The following is a 10,954-nucleotide window of genomic DNA, read 5'->3' as shown; positions in this document are numbered from 1 at the left end:
CAGGCGGAAAAATAACTCCCGAGGAGGGTCGGTGCGACGGCGAACGGGACGGCGGCATTCCGGGACACCGCGTAATATCTCCGGGGTTCCTCGTTATTAGTGTTGACTCGGTACACAGAGCCTAATTAAGCAGTTTCCGAAACCGCACGGCCTGCCCTGCTCCCCTCTTCTCACTGCTTTCCTCCTCGGAAGCCCAAATCTGGAGATTCTTGGTTCCCTTCCACTAAACCCTCCTCAAGCGCCACCGCGCTCTATAGGCTTCTTCCATCTCAAATCTCAATCATGCCTGAACACGACTGGGAATAATTAAACAGGCCACATGATGTTTCTTGTAATTAACAGGTAAGACCAGATAAATGACTGGTCCTGACCTAGACGTACCCCATCCAGCGTTAGAACAACTCGTCACGATTAGCGTGAGCTGCAACAGAGGCAGCTCGTCACCCACCTCGCTTGTTAAACCTTGTTCTAACACGGGTTTTATTCCGCAACACAGAGCAACACCTCTGGCCCCATCATCATGTGAGAGTGAACTCACAGGTTGCATTTTTTTGGAAGCTGGGAGGGTGAAAACACCGAGGAAGGACGGTGTGCTAAAAGACGGGGAAGGAGAAAAGTTAAGTTTGACGGGAGAGAAATGAGATATGGGTGAAGGGTAGGAATTCATTTAAGATCAGTTCTTTCTACCTATCCTGCCTCCCTCTGATTTTTATCATATTTATATTGAGTAAAATTCTCACTTCAGAATCTATCGCTTTGGGGGTGATTTGAGAAAAAGGCGGCCACATGCAAAGGAGTGGGGTTTTTTAAGAGTTAATGCATGCTTATTAGGCTCAGCCATGTCACCACTTTCAGAGGTTTGTTTCTGGCAGCACATGACTGTGGGAGAACTATAGCTTTACTGGAGAAAAGGGTCCTTCCACCTTCCCTGATCAGGAAGAAAATTTCAGAAAGTTGATCCAGAGAGTCTCACCCAGAGAAACCAGTCAGAAGCTAAATAGGAAGCAAAACATGGTTTGCTTTATGTAAGTCTCCTGAGCTGTAAAGCGGAGTGGAAGATTGTTGTAAGTCTAGGAAAGGCCTGACTGCTATGTAAAATACTAAGCACCCTGAGCTGAACACAAACACAAGATGCATCCCTTGGTCCAAAGAGAAAGGTTTTCTCTTCATCCTTCACAGTGCTCCAGTTCCTCAGCTATTCTCTTGCTGATAAACTCAGACTTTCAGCATATTTTGGAGTGGCTTTCCCAGTTGTCCAAAAGCTACTTTAGTCACACCCATTTGAAAATTACATTTTGTAAGCAGTTCCATTAGGTTAACCATCTCATAGCTGAATTAGCTTAAACATAGCTTCTTGGTTCGATAACTCTTCAGTAGATTCAGGCCTTTCTTCTCAGCCCTGTAACATGGAGCGGGTCCAGAGAAGGGCCGTGAAGATGGTCAGAGGGCTGGAGAACCTCTCCTATGAAGACAGGCTGAGAGAGTTGGGGTCGTTCAGCCTGGGGAAGAGAAGGCTCCAGGGAGACCTTACAGCAGCCTTCCAGTACCTAACGGGGGTCTACAAGAAAGCTGGAGAGGGATTTTTTACAAGGGCATGTAGTGAGAGGACAAGGGGTAATGGCTTGAAACAAAGAAGGTAGATCTAGATTAGATGTAAGGAAGAAGTTGTTCACTGTGAGGGTGGTGAGGCACTGGCACAGGCTGCCCAGAGAGGTTGTGGATGCCCCATCCCTGGCAGTGTCCAAGGCCAGGTTGGATGGGGCTTTGAGCAACTTGGTCTGGTGGAAGGTGTCCCTGCCCATGGCAGGGGGGTTGGAACTAGGTGGTCTTTAAGGTCCCTTCCAACCCAAACCATCCTATGATTCTATGTAAGTCCATTTTTTGACTTGTACAGGCATTTCCCCATATATGTGCCTACACATCTTGATGGAATTCTGACTTGGTTTATGGCAACTAGAGGTTTTTCTGACTTCAGTGAGAACAAGTTTTCTCCTACTGCATTTATTTTTGTATAACCTATAAAAAGATAATGAAGATGGAAAGCAGGCATAAACAAAGATTGTTCAGAAGCAGCAATTTATTTCCATTCCAGCTTTGCTACAGTTCAGCAATACACAATAAGATTATGCACACTACATATTTGATATTCGTTACCCAGTGCTTTCAGTCTCTGCAGTTCTTTCTTTGGGCTTTCGGGAGGGTGACTGACATGCAGACCATAACAGCAGTCCCTGAACAGGCCAACTAGAAGCTGAAAGATCAAGGTGGTGAATCAGAGCATTACCATTTTCCCAATATTTATTTTCTTGATTCTGCTTCTTCTGAAAGGCTTATTCATGCTCTCACTTTCTATTTTGTCAATGTAATGTATTTCTCGAAGACCTACGCAAGTTTAGGCCACTCCGTGTCACATAAATGCTTCTGACTATCACATTACTCATTTTTTCTCATTGTAAGGCAACTGGAATCATTTCAGGTTCAAAATATCCTTCCTTACTCTAAAAACCTTCCTGATTTCACAGGAATAAAGGCAGAGGACAGCAGTGACAAGCTCTAGAAGTTAAGAGGACAGGGAGTCCCATTTTCTCTTATACTCGAGGGTGTCAGGGTGCTCACTACTCCCTCTTCCAGCATATACTCCCATATACTGTCCTTTACAGATGCAGTTCCAGTTCATCAGACAGCTTGTTTGCATGTCTTGCTCACAGTCTGGTTACTACATCTGTCTGCTTCTGCCTAACTCAGAGCTGCAAATCTTTTCCCTGTTGGTGTACAAATACATCTTTCCCTTTCCTACTGCAGCATTAGACATCCTGCTAAAAAGGCGATGCGACTCAAGTGGAGTAATGCCGGGGATAAATTGGTTCAGCTTGTACAATCAGAAGGTAAAACTATTTGCAGATCGGAAAGCTGAAGCAAGGGAATGCTCAACAGGCCAAACAAGTTGAACTTTTGAGGTCGTATTTTCAGGTGGTTTCAGCTGGAGTGTCTTGGAAATCAGTGGACGTAGGTGGGTTTCCATCAGCTAAGCCCCTGGCTGTGCGCCTGTCAGATGTTCTCTGTTTTGAAAAGGGTGGAAGATAAAGTGGCCAACAAACCAACAGAAGTGGAGAAAGCTGAGCAGAGAAGGACTTGGTGAAAGTCCTTTCCTGGTCTGGAAACTTGGGTTGCATCGATGGGGAGGAATTCAGCATGCATGGTGTAGATACCTAATGCATACCTACCTTTCAGCCACGCTCTGGCACTTGCTGTCTCAAGAATTGCCAACTTTATCTTTCTAGCAATGGAGGGAGATACACATCTCCACAAAGAAGTCCTGTTCACCTTTCTTAGGGATGACAGACAGACGGACGGGATCTTCCTCAGGAGTCTGCAAAAGCAGACCATTTTCTGTGTATACTGTGAAAAGGTGGCACCCAAAATGAAGTGTGTGCTAGGTGCCTGAATGAGAAGGACACAGTCTTAATCCACATTTGCCAAGAGGGCTGAGAAGAGGTTGTCAAAGTGTTGCCATCTTAGAGCTTGGGCAGCTCCAGAAGGCACAAACATCAGAGAGGAGATGGCAGCAACTCTTACTCATTTCTTCCTTCTTCCAGTTTTGCTCCTTCCATCACCTGCAGAAACAGTCTTATTATTTTCACCCTTCAAGCGCTCCCTGATATATTTACCTTTTTTTCTCCTTTCAACTTTGCACCTTGCTTTGTGTCCAACCATCTCAGGAGGTAAGGGCCGGGGGGGGGGGGGGGAAAACCCAAGGGCCAAGGGCAGAAATATTCCAGGTTGCCAGGAGAGAAATGTTATTTTATGATTCATTGCTTATTTGTACTGTTGAACGTTGGCTTTAGGGACTGAATGGAAATCAGACACATTTCACCCTGCCAGTTGTGCAGTCTTACTTCTGTTTTTCTTGTTTATGTGCAATGGTGGGGGCGTGGTTACTATATAGCTCCTTTAAGGCTAAAAGGTGACTTTTCAAGCTGCAGTCCCTGCAAAAAGGCTCATATGAAGCATTCCGGAAAGATGATGCCTTTGAGGCATCAGAAGCTTTCCCACACTGCTCCTTATGCATAAGGAGAAATTACATTTGCTACTCCTGCCAGGGCTGGGAGCTGACAAGTGAGCTGCCCGGGCTCTATAGGCTATAGAGGGAGGTATGGAGGAAGGAGAAGGCAACAGAAAGCCATGGGCTTACTCTTCCCTGCTCTCCACTTTCTGCATCTGCTTTCCTCAAAATAGTGGGAATTGCTGCCTTGTTTGCTTCCTGGAGGGGAAAGACCACAAGGCAGCTCCAGGGAAGAAGCATCTAACCTGGACCTCACTTGCGAGCTGCTAGGGTGCACAAATCCACGCCAGGAAAGCTCGGGAGAGTGTTCGGTCTGTCAGATCACATACAGCCTGTCCTGGAGAGAAGGGAAAGGGACAACTAGACCCTGAGTCCTTGCGTGAGCTGAGCGTGGGCTCTTGGAGGCAAGCTGGAGGACTACATTTTGCCATTGCAAGTTGGAGAACTTTATTTTGCCGTTGCTCTCAGCAGGAGTGAGGCGTGCTCGGGGACTTGGACACCTCCGTAGTGCCGATGGGAGGGATGGTGCATGATCATCCTCCGGCTCACAACGGGCAAACGCTGACCTGCAGCTGCAGGGTTTGGTGCTGCAGAGCCCCTTCAGACACACTGATGCAGAAGCAATCTGCAAGAGGGACCCTGTGTCTTATAATGTAGTTTCTAAAGGAACCTCCATAACACATAGAGGCTTTTGTCTTTAGGCGTTTTATGCAATATTATGAGGCATACTTCTAAAGTGTGATGCTTTTGAAAGGTTCTCCAAATAGAGCTTCCACTCAGCTTCAGCACACAAATTCAGAGTTTGCAAATGCACACGATATATCTGCATATTCCTTTTGCTTTTAAAAAGATGTAATCTTTCTACAGGTTTGTTGTATTTTAGTTTTACTAAAATTATTATCCCTGAGCAGAGATCTAGACACGATTACATTTGTTTTCTATTTCTGTTTTACAGTTCTTGTTATGACAGCAGTTACTTTCACTTCTGCAATGATTCAAAACACATCTGAGATTACATGTGTGTTTATCAGCCAGAAGGATGAAGGTTCAGGAACACCAGAGACATTGGTATCTCCTAAGGTAATCTAACAGAGAATGAGCTGTCTATAAAATATTCCTGTCCATTCCAGAAATACCTTCCCAGAAGCTTACAACACCCTAAACCTTTAGGCTGTGAGGATGTCACAGTCAAAATAACCAGGGTTAGGTGAAATATGACTGCAAAGGTCAATTAGAGGGAAATACGTACCACAATTCATACTTTGAAACTGTAAATAAATAAGTACCAGTTTTCTCTAAAACTGATTTTTTTAATTGCTGCCTTGATGCTGTCTTACATCAGCATGCCTGAATATTGCTGAATATTGCTGGAAATGTATCAATGTAAAAAACTATGTGCCCTTAAGAGGGGATTGCCAAGGCCACGGTGTGAACCAGTGGCCTGCCGTGGTGTGTGTTTGCCACAGCTGCTGGGACTGATGAGGAAGCTGTACCTCCTTCTATTCCTACCACTAAAGCCCATAAATCCCTGCCTGGTCTAAACCTTGACTGAGGCACCAAAGCTGGATAGTGAATGAAATATCTTTTTTTTTTCCTTGTCTTCTGACTCAAAACGGCAGAAGGCCAAGAAGAGGTGGTGTGCAACTAAATTATAAAGCAGCTGAGACCCGCGATTAAAATATTTCCTGAGGATTCTTGTTTCAAATTAGTCTTATGAAATCTTTTTTCATTCCTGGACAAATAAATCAATAATCCAGATAACAAATGAATGTATACCAGTCAAAGCTGTGCTGTCTTAGTGTCAGACAAAGCAGAATATGGCTGTTATCTCTAGACACTTCTCAGATCAAGGGAAGGGACAAAGAAGGAGCAAAGAAGAAGAACCAACTGGCACAGCACAGTGCAGAGCAGAGGTTGCAAGAAGCTCTGTCCTTTCATAAAGTTATACTGGATAAATTTCACCCACCAAAGTAAGGGAGACATTTAGAGCTACTCTTCACATGGAGCTATTTACTTGCTACCTCTTGCTGCAGCTAAGCTTAGAGACTCATTAATTCATCGGTGGTTTTCAGAATGACTGTGGAATATTCACTTTCTGTTTGCGATTCTCCTTTAACCGTATGCAATGTTGAGGAAATGAAAGATGTACAGGCGCCCAGCCCCAACGTTCCTTGCCTAGTAAAGCCCCCAAGGAATTGAGGAGCAGTCTAGCCAGATGGTGCAGTGACAAGCAGTGGGATGCTAAAAAAAATAATATTCTGGCCCTGCCTTTGCATTGAGGTCGCAAACAGAAAGGTTGTATTATAGTTCTCTGTCTTCCTATGGTTCTACATGAAAGGAAACAAAAATCAGAGTAAAGAATAGCCCACATCACTAAGGGAAATTACCAAGTTTCTGGCTAAAATTGTTCTGTGATGTCTGTCTAGAGAACAGAATTAACTAATTCAACAGGAATCCTGTAGTGTTTCCTCCTGCATTAGAATTTGACATATTTATGAATAAATTGGACAGTAGAAATGAAAAAAAAACAAAATGAAGGTATGATGAAAGTGTTATTTCAGTATAATCTGTGGTCATATTTGGGCATTATGAGGCATTATTAATTTATGAAAACTTTTCCAGAAGAGCATCCTTTAAAAATATTTGAATGCAAAAAAAGCAAATAGAGCTAATTGCTAATAAATAGATAACAATCTGTCCTCTTGCATTGCAGATTTCTACCATTTCGGAAGATCTTGGGTGTTACTTGAATTCTGAAGGAGCAGAGAACATCTATGAACCAACTAAAAATGTGGAAGTCAATATGTTTGAAGATATTGAATTAAGAGTGATAATGAACATTTCAGAGATCATTTCATGCTTTTGGTTCTTTAAAGAGAGCAAAGCTTGTAAACCTTCATTGGACCCGGAGAATCGGTAAGTCAAGGGATGTACTGGATCAAAGATCCTTTAAGAGATCATTTGGGTTAGGATGCAAATGGAATATTTTCTGTGACTCTGCTTGCGTTTGATTTCATATAATACATTATATTTTTAAAAATTCTAGTCTTTCTTAATTGTTGTCACCTGGCAGCACATTGCTGATTGTCATTTAGACACAGACACATAAGAATCCTAAAGCCAAAAATAGTCTGAAATAGGCTTGTTCCTTTAAATTGTATAGCATCATGCATGGGGGTCTCCATGGACACTCTGATATTGATCAATTTGAGCTTTGCAGCGCTCATGTGAGGCAAAATTATGATTCTATAGTCAAAAAAACAGAGGCATGAAGAATTATGTGACTTGTTAGGGTCACACTGCAGATCAGAAACAACAGCAGCAACAGCATCCTAATTCTCACAGCCAAACCTGGGCTGGAACCTGAGGCTGGATTATTGCCTCCCCCTGCAAAACATGCAGGATGGGACTGTAGGTAAAGCATTTCCCTGTGGACCCCCCCCAGCTGTCCTAACGTCAGGAAGACCATCCTTCCCCATGCTCAGCATTAAGCATGTGGTACCTGTGGCTGCAAGTTCCTATGTGCTGCTTGTGTAGGAACATACGTGATGAAAACACTTCAGGTTGAAGGGTGCCACGTACATAATGAATACTAGTATCTCTGAAGGGATTTTGCAAGAGCTAAAGAGCTAACGTTTTATTGTGCGTGCTGCGTATTACCTTCTAGATAACAAATACAGCTTTACTTTCTGTTTTATAGATATGTTACGTCTTTGGCTTTTTCCCAAATAAAAGAAGCACAAGCTGGAAAATACACCCTCTCGGTCACAAGTAAAACCAGCAATTACACAATAGTCGTGCCTGTTCTCATCCGAAGTAAGTATATCTATCTCAGATGAAAGGGGTCACTCCATCAATAGGTTCAAGAGGAGAGGTTCAAGTTCAGTCAAAGCAACGAAGCTCCCACGTGCTGCATTTCAAGCATCTTCCTAGATTTGCATAGGACTTGGAGCTGTCTTCAGAGGCTGAAGTCAAAACCACAGACTGCGTGAGAGTCAGCTTTCGCTAGTCAATAAACCATGCAAATGAACAAATAAAGATGTAAATGTGTGGCAGCCCTCTTCTCCCCTATGAGAGATTTCCCTCTGTACCAAAAGGGACAAATCGAGGGCGGCTTTTGTGTGCTCTCAAAGCTCACGGGCGAGATTTGTTTGCTTGCATCTTAACCTGTTTATCCTCGGTGTTGCCGGCTGGGCTGTTATCTGGACTAGATCAGGACATCCCTTTTATTTTCTGGTCTCTGGCGCTCCGAAGTGATGCTTTGTCCCACTCTGCCTGCCTCCGCCTGTGCCTGCCGCTGGGTCTCTGCTCTTCTCTCATAGCTTTTCCTTTTGCTGTTCTTTGGGCAGCAAGAGGCACCACTGAAGGAGGGGGAAAGACAAGGTCCCTTTTCTCAGTGCCAGCCTTTACTTGTTTATTGGGTTTTAGGGTAAAATGCATCAGTACTGCAGCTGCTCAGCACAAGGGTGCCAGAGAAGCTGAGATTTTAACTGCTGTTAAATGCTCATGAAAGAGCACGTGGGAGGTGCGACTTTTTGAAAGGCTTGCAGTGGGAGCAGATTTGATTGAATTTTCTCAAGGATCACACAAGAGGCATCTCTGATGCAAAGGCAACTGCTGCAACAAAGTTCAAGCTTCTGTTTCTAAGTAGGGGTGTCCAAGAACATCTTAAAAAAAAAGACCCACGTTGACATTTTTTTTAACAGAAGAGAAACACTATATTATTTTGTCTGGAAAGCACCAAACTCAAAGAGAAAATTAAAATTTTCAAAAGAAATTTCAAAGAAAAGAAGGCAAAACATCAATCCGAACAGCTAAAAGACTGGCAGACCCTTCTAGAGACAGGTTTAACAGCAAGCATCATTCCTTGCCTTGTTTTTAATAAACTGTGACTAATCAACATTTTTTATTCCCTCTTCATTTGTTTTTAAAATACTTCTTCTGTTTGACTTTTTTTCTCTCTCAGGTGTTAGAAGTGTCACCTCCAGTCTCTCTGTGTTTTATCTGAAGGCCTGTTGCATGTCCCAATTATAATTTTAACAGCTTCATTGAGGGGACGGAGTATTAAATCTTCAATTAAAAATTACCTTCTCTACTATATCAGTTAGGCTTTAGAGGTAAAAAAAGTTAGTATACGTGCAAGCAAGAGTAGTTCGAAACAGCCTCGATAAAGTTCTTTTCCATATCGATTGCTTGGATTGCATTCTCTTTGCTCCTGTGAATCTAATATGATAATTACATCTCTCATAAAATCCTCCAGGCTAGATGTGAATCCTTCAACTGAGATGTGACTCTCTATAGGTGAAAAAAACCCTTTTAGGCCCAGCTTACAAGAGATAAATGAAGAAAGAAATTAAAAGGCCAAAAGCATTGGTTTCACCTTAGCATGTCACCTTGCAGGCAATGGAAATATGACTCTAAAGAAAACGTTGCTCTTCTGTGTGGAAGCCGTAATTTCATTGCAAGATGACCTAAAACCAGACTCAATGCTTTTCATTTTGAGTCAAATCTTTCGCAATTTTAATACATTAAATTTTTGTGCTTAGTCCAAGCCTGTGCCTGACGGGTTCAGGGTACTGGGAGTTGTCTAGGAACCTTTTCCCCCTGGGTGACAGATATAGGATAGAGAAGTCTGCTGGTTATCAGAAGTCATTATCACCTGTTGGTTTTCCATGGTGTATCTGATCTGACTGAGTAGTATGCAAGATCCCATTTTGTGTAGAGACTTTGTAGTCTCAACAGATACTCCACCAAAGGCCACGGGCTTGGGATGTGATTTCGAAAGGTATCTGTGCTCCTGCCCAGTGAAATGAATAGCAACCACAGCAAATTAACACCTTTCAGTATCAGTCTCAGGATTATCCTCTGGTGTATAGAGGCGGGCCTTTGATATGGGGGAAGCTGTGCATTTAGCAATCAAGGCTGAAAAGCTCATGAGACCAACCCACAATATCCCTAGGGCAGAATCATTTTCTATTCCCTCAGTGGTGAAACCTCCTGAAACAAATCAGAGCTCTGTAACTTCATGTACTGCCAAATGAGCAAAACGCTGTTTCAGAATTATTTCAGCATTCTTAAACATTTGCATGACTTTTTAACAGAGAAACCAGGCAAACCCTATTTCAGGAAAAGGGAAAAATCGGATGCTATTGAGTGCATATCTGAGAGCTACCCCCAGCCCTCTGTGGAGTGGATATTTTGCAAAACACCTGAAAAGAGGTATGGTCTATGTTTATATGCATGTTGAATCTCTAGACTGAAAGTTTACCATCTTCTGAAGAAGAAGGGGGAGGCTTTGTACTGCTTAGTGTGCCTAGTGAGCTGTGGAGATAACTGAGTAAGAGATTTTGGGTCAGAATTTTTTGGAGGCGGGCTCTGCTGGATTGCACACCTGCATGCTAGTTGAAAACCTGTGTCTGCACGATCCACTTCTGGAGTGCTGCAACACATTTTTCTTAGAAATTTTGGCTGTTGTGCTCTTTTGGAAACTTTCAGCTCTTGGATTGGAAAAAAGTTATTCCACATTCTAGTATTTTGATGTCACAAGAGCAAATCAAAGATACCTTGTTTCCCTCCAGTTTTTCATATTTTTTGGAAATGTGAATCATAGAACGGTTTAAGTTGGAAGGGGCCTTTAAAAGTCATCTAGTCCAACATCCCTGCAGTGAGCAGGGACATCTTCAGCTAGATCAGGTTGCTCAGAGCCCCGTCCAACCTGACCTTGAACGTTTCCAGGGATGGGGCATCAACCACCTCTCTGGGCAACCTGTGCCAGTGTTTCACCACCCTCATCCTAAAAAATTTCTTCCTTACATCTAGTCTCAATCTACCCTCTTTTAGTTTAAAACCATTACCCCTTGTCTTACCGCAACAGGCGCTACTAAAAAGTTT

The 10,954-nt window shown here is 43.1% G+C and overlaps 1 protein-coding gene across 1 annotated transcript in view; it reads left to right on the top strand.

Moving 5' to 3' along the window:
- Positions 1–2,827: 2,827 nt before the first annotated feature.
- Positions 2,828–10,954, top strand: part of FLT3 (fms-related tyrosine kinase 3) — a 33,362-nt gene continuing 25,235 nt past the window's right edge. The window contains exons 1-5 of the mRNA XM_010572805.1: positions 2,828–2,885; positions 5,019–5,143; positions 6,777–6,979; positions 7,764–7,879; positions 10,165–10,282. Of these exons, the coding sequence (XP_010571107.1) occupies positions 2,828–2,885; positions 5,019–5,143; positions 6,777–6,979; positions 7,764–7,879; positions 10,165–10,282 (620 nt within the window). The remainder of the gene's footprint in view (positions 2,886–5,018; positions 5,144–6,776; positions 6,980–7,763; positions 7,880–10,164; positions 10,283–10,954) is intronic.

This window comes from Haliaeetus leucocephalus, unplaced genomic scaffold, assembly GCF_000737465.1.
Source record: "Haliaeetus leucocephalus isolate CR32 unplaced genomic scaffold, Haliaeetus_leucocephalus-4.0 Scaffold351, whole genome shotgun sequence".
NCBI classification, from domain to species: domain Eukaryota; kingdom Metazoa; phylum Chordata; class Aves; order Accipitriformes; family Accipitridae; genus Haliaeetus; species Haliaeetus leucocephalus.
This window is presented reverse-complemented; position numbering and strand designations above follow the sequence as displayed.